The 11,835-nt window shown below is 39.7% G+C and overlaps 2 protein-coding genes across 2 annotated transcripts; both read left to right on the top strand.

Moving 5' to 3' along the window:
• The first annotated feature begins 1,807 nt into the window (after positions 1–1,807).
• On the top strand, positions 1,808–5,730 carry LOC311501281 (uncharacterized protein). The gene is made up of 5 exons (XM_084563002.1): positions 1,808–1,820; positions 1,955–2,239; positions 2,810–3,094; positions 3,665–3,949; positions 5,132–5,730. Exons 2-5 carry the CDS (start codon positions 1,972–1,974, stop codon positions 5,272–5,274), a joined length of 981 nt encoding a protein of 326 aa, XP_084419128.1. The 5' UTR covers positions 1,808–1,820; positions 1,955–1,971; the 3' UTR covers positions 5,275–5,730.
• Positions 5,731–6,476: 746 nt separating this feature from the next.
• On the top strand, positions 6,477–10,071 carry LOC311501677 (uncharacterized protein). The gene is made up of 7 exons (XM_084563638.1): positions 6,477–7,203; positions 7,291–7,361; positions 7,552–7,725; positions 7,819–7,877; positions 7,949–8,014; positions 8,138–8,194; positions 8,282–10,071. The coding sequence occupies exons 1-7, from the start codon at positions 7,037–7,039 to the stop codon at positions 8,411–8,413; spliced, it is 726 nt and encodes a 241-aa protein (XP_084419764.1). The 5' UTR covers positions 6,477–7,036; the 3' UTR covers positions 8,414–10,071.
• Positions 10,072–11,835: the final 1,764 nt, after the last annotated feature.

Genomic DNA, 11,835 nt, shown 5'->3' with positions numbered 1-11,835 from the left:
GTGGTTTACTGTGATAGAAGTTGATGAACGTCTTTCTGGATTTAGTGCTGGAGGCCTTTATTCCAGTCACACATACGTTGATGGAAATTAAAATACTAAACCTCTGCATGGTTTCACATGGATGTCATTATTAAAGTACAATGTTAAATACACACTAGAAGAAACAACTTCAATTAAAGCAACTATTTAAAAGTAAAAAATCTGAAATCCTAAATTTTCTAATTAAAATAAAATAATCCTTTATTTATTCCACAGTGTTACACGTCTGACCAACTTAAACAAATTAAATAAAATAGAAATTAAATAAATACATTGAACAAATACACAATTAAATACATTTAAAAGTGAAACTAGTAATGGAAATAGACAATTAAATGATTCAGTAAATAAACTAAATATAAAGGAGAAGAAATAGAGACTAGATTATTAAACTAATTTATTCCATATTTTATAAATGAATTAATTCCTACAATTGTTTACTATCACTATTGTTTCATTTATTGTCATATTAATTTATTTACTGATCTTTAATTCATGTCTGATCAAATCAAATGTGTTGTGTGTTTAATCCATGTGGTGATGTGTAAACTGGACTAATTCAGGATGTCAGTGTTGTAAACTGATCATATGTGTGGTGACATTGGTCTGTATCATGCTGCTACGTAGCCTCCCTCCAAACATCACCTCATGTTTTCTGCTTCCAGATCAACCTGAGGTGGAGATGCATTCAGAGAACTACAATGGTAAACACAGGATTTTGACATGCAGAGCTAAATACTTCAACACAGCAGACATCATCCTGAACATCAAGAAGAATCACTTTGTTCTGACTAAAGAGGATAAAGTGGAGACTTCAGGAGTTAAACCAGATGAAGACACCTTCTGGAGAAGAGACCATGTGGTCATTTTAAAGTCTGACACGTCTAATTACAGCTGTGAAGTCATTCATGCTGCATCTCGTTTTCGTGTTGAGAAGGTTTGGGGTAAGAAAGTTTTATAGTTTTAATTATTTGTTGTAGTTTTTATTTATTCTATAATCTAGTTCTCTACATGTAGTTAGTAGATCTCTGCATTATTAGTCCTGATGTATTTTCTCTAGTTGTTAAACTCATTTTTAAATGAACAGTGAGTTAGTAACGTATCAGAGCTGCTAGCAGTGATGTTGTTCATGTTCTTGTCTGAATGTGAAGTAAACGTCATGTCTTGTATATCTGGGATGTGATCAACATTACTGCAGAAAGCTGACAGTGGTTTCTGTCCAATGATTGAAATGACTTCACTAACAAAGGATCTGAAGGTTCATTCACACCTGGGCTGTTTAGTCCAGGTACATCAGACTGTGATTGGTTCTCCAGCTTGGTGTGATTTACTGGGACAGATGCAGTAAATCTTCTTAGTTTCTCTCCAGGAGATGATTACGTCTAAACCATGTGACTCTGTTGAAGATGAATAGTTGGTATTTACATGTGACAACTCTGTGTCTTCAGAGACTCAACAAGGAGAAACATTAGTTAGAAGGAAACACTGGTTTTAGGAATCTACAGATTCTGACCTGGTAGAAAATCAGAATCTGTTTTGAGGTTTCACATCGTTTATTCTCAGATGAGACTTTTTCTTTAACGTCACATGTTTCTCACTGAACAAATGATTAAATATGTTGTTTAGTGACTTTTCTGTGACTTTCCATCCACATTATTTCAGTAACAGATCAGGATTGTGTTGAAAGACTGAACATGAAACTAATGTGAATGTTTTCTGTGTTTTAGATCCTAAATCTGGTGGAAGAGGATGGATCATTTCATCTGAGTTTATAGACCCATGTAAGACATGAGAATATATTTTATTATTTACATCAAGTAAAGTCTCACTACAGATATATGTGTGGTGACATTGGTCTGTATCATGCTGCTACGTAGCCTCCCTCCAAACATCACCTCATGTTTTCTGCTTCCAGGTCAACCTGATGTGAAGATGTTTACAACGAACTCTAAAGATCACAACAACGTCTTTTTGACGTGTCTGGCCTCAGGCTTCTGTCCAAACAACATCACTCTGAATATCAAGAGGAACGGACGTCTTCTAACCAGAGAGGACAGAGTGGTGATCTTAGACGTTCGTCCACATGGAGACGACACCTTCCAGAGAAGAGACTATGTGGAGATTTTAAAATCAGACAAGTCTAATTACAGCTGTGAAGTCATTCATGCTGCATCTGGTTCACGTGTTGAGAAGGTTTGGGGTAAGAAAGTTTAATAGTTTTATTGATTTTATTCTGATGTTTGTCCAACAGATCTCTGCATTCTTAGTTTTCTGGTTTGTTTAGTCATTAAACTGAATCTTTGCTGAGACTTTACATCTACATTTCAGTAACAGACACAAACTGATGTGATTTAACATGTTACTGAATAGATGAAGCTTCTTCTTAAAGACAGTACTAATGAGAGGTGTCCAGATCAGTATCATTGCAGATCCAGACAAAGAGATCCAAACGGTATCAGTATTCAGTCAAGCCTGATCTTTTGTAGTTATATATTTTAGGTCTGCTATAAACCAAAACCACGACCCTGTAGCGACAAAACTACTTCTTCTCTTTTAATGGTGGGTTGTTAGCAACCAAGCAACAAGAAAAGGTGACAAAAAAACAAAGACAAATCACTGTGTGTCTCTGTGTCTGATTGATTTTCTAGTAGATTCAGTTTATCTTGAGGATGTCAGTGTTGTAAACTGATCATATGTGTGGTGACATTGGTCTGTATCATGCTGCTACGTAGCCTCCCTCCAAACATCACCTCATGTTTTCTGCTTCCAGGTCAACCTGAGGTGGAGATGTTTGTAAAGAACTCTAAAGTTCAGACCAACATCATTTTGACGTGTCTGGCCTCAGGCTTCTGTCCAAACAACATCACTCTGAATATCAAGAGGAACGGACGAATTCTAACCAGAGAGGACGGAGTGGTGACCTTAGACGTTCGTCCAAATGAAGACGACACCTTCCAGAGAAGAGACTATGTGGAGATTTTAAAGTCAGACAAGTCTGATTACAGCTGTGAAGCCATTCATGCTGCATCTGGTTCACGTGTTGAGAAGTTTGGTGGTAAGAAAGTTTAATAGTTTTATTCATTTTATTCTGATGTTAGTTCAACAGATCTCTGCATTCTTAGTTTTCTGGTTTGTTTAGTCATTAAACTGAATCTTTGCTGAGACTTTACATCTACATTTCAGTAACAGACACAAACTGATGTGATTTAACATGTTACTGAATAGATGAAGCTTCTTCTTAAAGACAGTACTAATGAGAGGTGTCCAGATCAGTATCATTGCAGATCCAGACAAAGAGAACCAAACGGTATCAGTCTTCAGTCAAGCCTGATCTTTTGTAGTTATATATTTTTGGTCTGCTATAAACCAAAACCACGACCCTGTAGCGGCAAAACTACTTCTTCTCTTTTAATGGTGGGTTGCTAGTAACCAAGCAACAAGAAAAGGTGACAAAAAAACAAAGACAAATCACTATATGTCTCTGTGTCTGATTGATTTTCTAGTAGATTCAGTTTATCATGAGGATGTCAGTGTTGTAAACTGATCATATGTGTGGTGACATTGGTCTGTATCATGCTGCTACGTAGCCTCCCTCCAAACATCACCTCATGTTTTCTGCTTCCAGCTCCTCCTGAGGTGAAGATGTTTGCAACGAACTCTAAAGATCACAACAACGTCTTTTTGACGTGTCTGGCCTCAGGCTTCTACCCAAACAACATCATTCTGAATATCAAGAGGAACGGACGTATTCTGACCAGAGAGGACGGAGTGAAGACCTCAGGGGTTCGTCCAAATGGAGACAAGACCTTCCAGAGAAGAGACTATGTGGAGATTTTAAAGTCAGACAAGTCTATGTTCACCTGTGTAGTCATTCATGATGCATCTGGTTCACGTGTTAAGAAGGTTTGGGGTAAGAAAGTTTAATAGTTTTATTCATTTTATTTTGACCAATGTCTTTATTTGTCTCCGATGGGAGAAGTTTGTCTTGAGCAGTGGGGTCTGCTGCACAGACAACACATTCAACACATTCAACACATTCAACACATTCCACTCATGCATCCAGAATTAGTAAAAAGAAATGATATAATAATAACATAATAACAACAAATAATAACATAATAAATAAAACTACTGCTTCACTGACAGTGGGATGAACATGTGTTTGTATCTGTTGTGTTTACATAGAGGAACTCTGCACCTCCTTCTTGAGTGGAGTAAAACATTCAGAGTGGAGTACATGAGACGTATCAGATAGAATATTGTCTGCACGTCTGACGGTTGTGTGTTCAAACAGGTTACAGGTGCTGCCATTCCAATCATTTTTCCTGACGTTTTTATCAGATGTAGTATTTGAGTTTTTGATTTAATGGTTAAGTTGCTGAACAGACTGTTAATGCCGTACCGTAACACAGACTCAATACTCCTACACACACCAAACACTCTGAGTGGACAGAGAAAATGGATGTGCTGGTGGATACGTGCACAGACACTACTAACTTTACAAACAGCTCCTACACTACCAAAGCAACAGAGCCAGATAATATGTCTGCTTTTCTTTCAAAAACATTTCCAGAGGAGCAAGAACAGGGTGCTTGTGAGCATATTGTGCAGTTTGTTTTGTTTAGATTAGATTTTTTGATGATACTCTTTGTTAGTTATTTGTTTAGTTTTGCATAGTTAAAATTTAGGTTTATTTTTTGGTATTTGTGTAACTGTGGGCACCTGAAGTTATTTAAGGAGGTAGGCACCTTGAGGACCAGCATGCACCTGGGTGGGCCTATGTTTTTTTTTGTTTGTTTGTTTGTTTGTTTTTTACCAGTGCAAAGGAGGAACCAGCAGCCATGATTTTCTTTGTTCTTTTGTTTTGTTTTATTATTTTTGAAATAATACAGAACGTGTTTGTCATGCCAAGGAACATTTCTGTGGCATGTCACGTTTCTACACCACCTATCTTTGACATGTAAACAAACACCTCCTGTATGTGTGTAAATCCATCAACTTGTATGAAGTTGTCTGGTGAATCTTTGCTGAGACTTTACATCCACATTTCAGTAACAGACACAAACTGATGTCAATGTTTTCTGTCTTTTAGATCATCATCTTCCTGCTGACTCTGAAGTAGACTACACTGTCATCATCATTGTTGCAGTGGTAGGAGTCCTGGTCCTGGTCTTGGTTCTAGCTGTGGTGCTGGTGCTGGCGTTTGTGTTCAGAAGACGCATTCTAGGTAGGTAGAGTGTTGTGTGTCATCAGTGTGTTCAACAACATCAATGATTGTAGGTCCTGTAATCCAGAGTTGTCTGTAGTGTATTTACACCAAGATTACACAGTATCTGTTCAGCCAGAAGAACAATGGAGTGTGTCTGTTATCAGAGCTCTGTTATTATTGGACTGTGGACAAGTAGAAGTCCTTCTAATACAATAACTTCTACCATCAATCATCACTTCATTCACTCTGTGTTTATTTACAGAAGCTGCTGCCAAAGTTCAGGAGATCTATGTAAAACATACCTCAGGTAACTCCTTTATTATGTTCAGTGTGTTTCTGTTGGTGTCTGTTCAGGACTGATTTAAAACATGTGGCTGATGTTATTCTGGATTGACATTTAGTGAAATGCTCTGAAGTTGATGTTTCTATCATCAGATATCCAACACTGAATGTGTTCTGAGATTTACTGACAATAAAATACTGAATGCTGACCTGATCCCTGAAGTTAGTCCTGCACAGGCTGCAGCGTTTTACAATGAACTTCACAGACTATTGTAGAAACATGAGACTGGAGGAAATAACACGCTTCATCTTCATCTTTATTTACAGAGAGACCAGTGCAGACTGTAGCTTCTCCACCAGGTCAGTGTTTTATTTCTCTGTTGGTGTCTGTTCTGATTTAAAACATGTGGCTGATGTTATTCTGAATATTGAGGAAATGTGTCTGACACCATGAAATGTTGTCTGTGTTCATTTTATTTACATCCAGAAAAACTTCACTAGAAAGAGGAGAGTGTAAACTGTTTTTTTTTTTTTTTTTAAGTCAGATCAACTCTCTCTGTACCAAACAACTAAAAACCTCCTCATTATGTCTCTTCAGCTAAAAAAAGGAGTCTGAGACTGATTGAGTTTATCATGAGGATGTCAGTGTTGTAAACTGATCACATGTGTGGTGACATTGGTCTGTATCATGCTGCTACGTAGCCTCCCTCCAAACATCACCTCATGTTTTCTGTTTACAGATCAACCTTATGTGGAGTTGTCTACAAATCTCTCAAATGATCAGACCAAGATCATTTTGAAGTGCCTGGCCTCAGACTTCTACCAAAACAACATCACTCTGAATATCAGGAGGAACGGACAAATTCTAACCAACGGAGTGGAGAGTTCAGGAGTTCGTTCAAATGGAGACGGCACCTTCCAGAGAATAGACTATGTGGAGATTTTAAAGTCAGAGATGTCTGATTACAGCTGTGAAGTCATTCATGCTGCATCTGGTTTTCATGTTGAGAAGGTTTGGGGTAAGAAAGTTTAATAGTTTTATCATCTGTCTCAGTCTTTCTTTTAAAATCATTTTAAATGTTGTTCTTTGTCTACAGCTAGTCCTTCAGATCTCTACATTATTAGTTTTCTTATCACACCTCAGATGTGAAACATTAGTTCATTTTAGTTGTTTGGACTAATGTTGGATTTAAGTGTCAGTTTGTATTAGAGCTACTAGCAGTGTTATCTGTGGAACAATGTTTATGTTGTTATCTAAAGAAATGTGAAGGAACTGTAGTGGTAGGAGTCCTGAGGTCCGTTTCACAAAGCAGGTTCAACAAACTCTGAGTCTAACCTTGCACTCTGAGTTGATCTACTCTGAGATAGGAAACTCTGAGTTTTCGGTTCCAGAACAGCTGATTTGAGTTAGTTAGATCAACTCGGAGTAGTTTCACCTGGAGTTAAGCACGAGCACCACAAATATAAAAAGACAGCATCAATGGAGCCCCGATTCGACGAGTCACCATGGCAACGGGGAAGAGGAGGGCTACCTTTTTCACCCAACTCGAACTGGAAATATTAATGCGCTCATACGGTGAGTTTGAGCACGTTTTTAGACGAAAGTGTAACACCGCTGCAGCAGCAAAAGAGAGGGAGACGGCGTGGGAGAACATTGCTGCTCGGGTCAATGCGTAAGTTTAAATGTAGTCCTTTGCAATAACAATAATATTACAGGGGGAAACTGCTTGAGTGGTAGCCTATTAATTTATTTCATTTAGATGCAATCCCACGGGGGAGAAGCGCACTTGGCAGCAGCTTAAGATGAAACATAAAAACATTGTTCAAACAGGTAAGACCTCGGCATAATGTCATGGGGGTACCTCATTTTGATCATGTTTTACATTGTAAAGTAAATATTAAGTGGCTGTTTGACTGTACAGTTGTTTTATCCCCAACATAATGCTGTTTTCACACACATAAATGTCTTCTCATCTATATCATGTTCTTTTAAATAATTAAGCCTATTTAAACTAACACAGACTTCTACTCAGCGAACAGAAAGAAAGCAGATGCAGGCCCAGCACCGCCACCTCTAACAGAGGCAGAGGAGCTGGCCCTAAGCCAGAATCTAGGAAGGCCAGTGGCTGAGGGAATCCCTGGAGGGAGCTCATCCTCTGAGCTCACCCCCCAAGACACAAGTGCTTTCATAAAATGTAATATGCCTAGACCTATATATATTTTTTAAGCCTATTCATAAAAATATTTATTTCCCTTTCATGACTTTTTTTTTACTTTTGTCCCAACAGATTCTGATGGTGCTATCTGCCTGGTGGAGCCCCCTCACGCCACAACAGACCTTGTAACTGTAAGTAGGCAATACTCCAAAGATTTTGTCAAATGGTAGTTTAAACATACTGAAACGTATCACTCATCTAGGATGAAGAGTACGAGGAAACTTTATCTGCTGCCTTTACAGAGAGGGATCCAGAAAGGCCTATAGAGGTAACATCTTGATATGTTACTGATAGTTCTCTTCCCATTTACATTTCTTAACATTCTGGTGGAATATAGAGTGACATTTAGCCTACACTGAAGTATTAACACATTCTCATCCTTTTTTAACAGTGCATGGCTGGGCAGCAGCAGGAGGGTCCCTCAACTTCCACTGCACAGATTGACACAGTGAGATGGATGTTCAGTAAACACCAGAGATTCATTCTGTGGAATTCATGTGCAACTGTATAATGTCCTCCTTGTATGTATTCCCAGTTAACAGTCAAAGAGATTTACAAAATTCACCTGCTGAAAAATATTAAAAAAACGGACAAAGAAATGCAGTACTTGGACCGCCAGATTAGGAAGGCAGACCTTGAAATTGAAATACTGGAGCACAAGTTATAGGTAGGTGCATAGTCAAAGGTGAATTATGTTAACTATTGGAACATTAACTAAACTAGCTCTTGTATTTGCAGGAAATAAAGAAGACCAAATGAAATGTGTATTATGTCTTTATTTGACTGCTGTGGTGGTGGTGGTGATGATGGTGACTCAATCACTGAAGTGATAATGGCATATGGTGTCTCTGACTGCTCTGCCGTCCTGCATAGCTGACAGGTGGATGGGGTCATCATCAGGGTCTTCAATTTGTAGGGCAGGGTGTTGCTCTCCTCTAATAGTGGCAATATTATGAAGAACAACACATGCCACAATAATATCACAGGCCCTCTCAGGGGTCACCCTGAGATGACGTAGGCACTGGAAACGGGCTTTCAGCAGGCCTATGGTCATCTCAACCCGGGCTCTCGTCCTGCAGTGAGCCCGGTTGAAGTTCTGTTGGGGGCCTGGTTCAGGGTCAGGGTAAGGGGTCAGCAGCCTAGGTTGGCATGGGTAACCCCTGTCACCCAGCAGATGGCCATCAAACTCTCCTGTAATGTAAAGTGGATACATTAGAGTATATTAAAAGGAGGGAGACAAGTGAATTATACAGTATTGTGCAAATCTTTAGGCTGCTTACCACGTTGCAGTCTGTTGCTCAGGTTAGACTCCCGATAAATCCTCGAGTCATGAACGGACCCAGGCCACTTGGCCTCCACATTGGAAATGATGTGTGCAGCATCACATACGATCTTGACAGTGCAGAGAATGACAGATGTTGAACTATGATGCAGTCTTTAACATTTTGAAACAGTAGTCAATCCACATGTACCTGCACATTTATGCTGTGAATGGACTTCCTATTCACATAATCTGCTTCATTATGTGATGGAGCCGTGATGGGGATGTGTGTGCCATCTATGCAGCCAATCACACTGGGAAATCCTGAAAGAAATTAAAATTAATAATCCCAGTCTGAGGTTGCAGCACAATGTCATTAATAGAATATTATTTAATATTCATTGAATGGATCTCTAAATCATTCACCTGCAATCCTGTGGAACTCCTCCTTGATGGCTCTGACAGGTTTATGTCCAGGGAAAATAATAAAGATCGGTAGTAGCCGTTTCAGGGCGAGGCACACTTTTCTGACTGCTCTGCATACAGTTGCCTTGCTCAAGTGATCTGCATCTCCGACGTTGTATAAAAAACTCCCATTTGCAAAAAAACGCAGCGCAACACACAATATCTGCTGGGATGTGAGAGCATGACTTCGGTTGGTAATGTTGGAAATGTAAGGACGGATTAGGTTGTGTATGTAAATGATGGACTGTGACGTGAAACGGTACCGCTCAAAAAGATAATTGTCTGGAAATGCAAGAACATCTATGCGCGGTCTGATAATCATCTCCCGACGAATATTCAATTCTCTGCGCAGTAATGCTGCACCTTCATCCACGGGATCATTGTCGAAAGGACATGCCATGGTAGCCTAGTGAAAATAGTCGCCACCTAATGTAACTTATAATGTAGGCCTACTGACTGACTTTTGCAATGATTTTCTCAAAATACAGACGGCAGAACTATATTACGCCCAAACTTGCCCGCTGACTGAATGAATGAGGAAATCAAATACCGTGTGTGGCTGAAAGAGGGCGGAGACAGAGAGAAACTCGAGGTTTGTTGAGAAAAACCTGGGGGGTATTCCAGAAAGCAGGTTTACCGCTAACTCTGGGTATGTTAACCCAGAGTTAGCGGTAAACCTGGGATTTCGGTTCCAGAACGCTCAAATATGATCAGGCTATGTCAGTAACTATGGTAACATAGGCTCTGAACTTAACCTGGTAGGGGTAGGTTTTGTATAGGTTATGTTCGGGTATTTAAGTGCACGTTCAGCCAGACCGCTGTTTCCACACTTGTCACACAATGACGTTTCCTTTTGAGGAAGATCCAGTTGACATTGAAGCACAAATCATTCGGGCTATTCACCGTGAGAGGGTGATAAGACCACGACTTAATATCCTTTCTTTTCCTGATGAGTTTTTGCCAGAGCGCTACTGTTTTTCTGCGGAATCTTTAATATATTTAAACAACATTCTCCATCCCCACATTTCGAACGTTACGCATCGTGGATTCGCTCATCGTAATTGTTGCGCGTGCGATAGCCTATTGCACAACATTGCAACGTTGCGCAATGAATTAGTTCCTGCTATTGAGGAGCAGATAGGAACACATTCAGCAACTTGACATCAGAGATGGTCAAAGAATGCGTGATGAAATCTGTCACAATCACTTCAACCAAAAAAAATAAAATAAATGCACGTAAAACTGTTTGACACATTTATTTGCCCATTGCGTGTTTCATGGCCTGAAAAGAGAAAACACTTCATTATAGAGCAAATGTTCTGATCCAGTGTTCTCATGCACTGACAGAAAACATGAAGAAACTATGCTCTAGTCTCTGCACAGCATTTCTTTACCTCGATTCCTCCGTGACTGCTGATAATGTCTATTCATCCTCCTATTATTTATATGAACGGTAATATTGGCTATAAATTGGTCATTTTCGAACATGCAAGGCTACACAAATTAGACATTGTGATTTAGGCGTGGGCCTATTAGGGTAAATACATTGCACTTGTTCATTTTGCTCCTCCTGGGAGGTTGAGGACTCCGATGACGTGCCCCCAGGAATCCCCTCCATCATCGGACGCCCTCGATTGATACTGATCGCCAACTCCTCCACAGGGGTGAGGGGGGACACCGCTGGCCCAGAACCGGTCTTCCTCTCCTCTGCTTTCTTCCTATTGGCTTTGAAATTATTAATGTAACTTGTTGCAATATGGCAATTCAAGAATATAATACTGGATAAGTGATGTCTAAGATGATGCACCCAGATATATCTTACCAACTTGGACAATGTTTTTATATTTTGTTTTGACCTGCGGCCACGTTCTCTTGAGGGCGGTCGGGTTACATCTAATTAAAAATAATACAATATATGACAAGGTAGTCAATAGTATAAGAAAGTCTCATACAAAGCAGTTAATATGTAGCCTAATATCTACTGAATTATTGTGCTTCTGACACATTAGTGTGCTATATCCTACTAAACTTACGCATTTACGCGGTCGGCAATTCTCTGCCAAGCAAGATCTCGTTCCTTGGCAGACGCGCAAGTATTGCTTTTTTCGTGATTATCGCTCTTTCCTCCTCGTACGCCTCGAGCAGAACTTGCTGCTCCGCTCAGAAAAATAGGCTGCTCTGCGCTTTGCCATTTTTACTCATGGTTTCGACTCTCAATAGATGATGCCTTTATAACTTCGCCGTGATCGCGCATAACTCTGGGTTAAACAATCCGGGGTTGATTGAACTGATTGCAAACCGGTGTTTTGGAACCGACAGCTCGGGTTTAGTCGCCTCAGGTTCAGACAACCCAGAGGTTAAGT

This window comes from Chelon labrosus, assembly GCF_963514085.1.
Source record: "Chelon labrosus genome assembly, chromosome: 16".
Lineage (NCBI taxonomy): Eukaryota > Metazoa > Chordata > Actinopteri > Mugiliformes > Mugilidae > Chelon > Chelon labrosus.
The sequence above is the reverse complement of the archived record's forward strand: the minus strand, read 5'-3'. Positions and strand labels throughout refer to the sequence as shown.

Excerpts from the sequence above, each read along its gene's own strand:
- LOC311501281 (XM_084563002.1), top strand. The coding sequence starts at position 1,972 with ATGTTTACAACGAACTCTAAAGATCACAACAACGTCTTTTTGACGTGT. Across the intron at positions 2,240-2,809 it reads ACGTGTTGAGAAGGTTTGGG|GTCAACCTGAGGTGGAGATG; the intron begins GTAAGAAAGTTT and ends TTCTGCTTCCAG. Across the intron at positions 3,950-5,131 it reads ACGTGTTAAGAAGGTTTGGG|ATCATCATCTTCCTGCTGAC; the intron begins GTAAGAAAGTTT and ends TCTGTCTTTTAG.
- LOC311501677 (XM_084563638.1), top strand. The coding sequence starts at position 7,037 with ATGGCAACGGGGAAGAGGAGGGCTACCTTTTTCACCCAACTCGAACTG. Across the intron at positions 7,726-7,818 it reads CACAAGTGCTTTCATAAAAT|ATTCTGATGGTGCTATCTGC; the intron begins GTAATATGCCTA and ends TTGTCCCAACAG. Across the intron at positions 8,015-8,137 it reads ATCCAGAAAGGCCTATAGAG|TGCATGGCTGGGCAGCAGCA; the intron begins GTAACATCTTGA and ends CTTTTTTAACAG.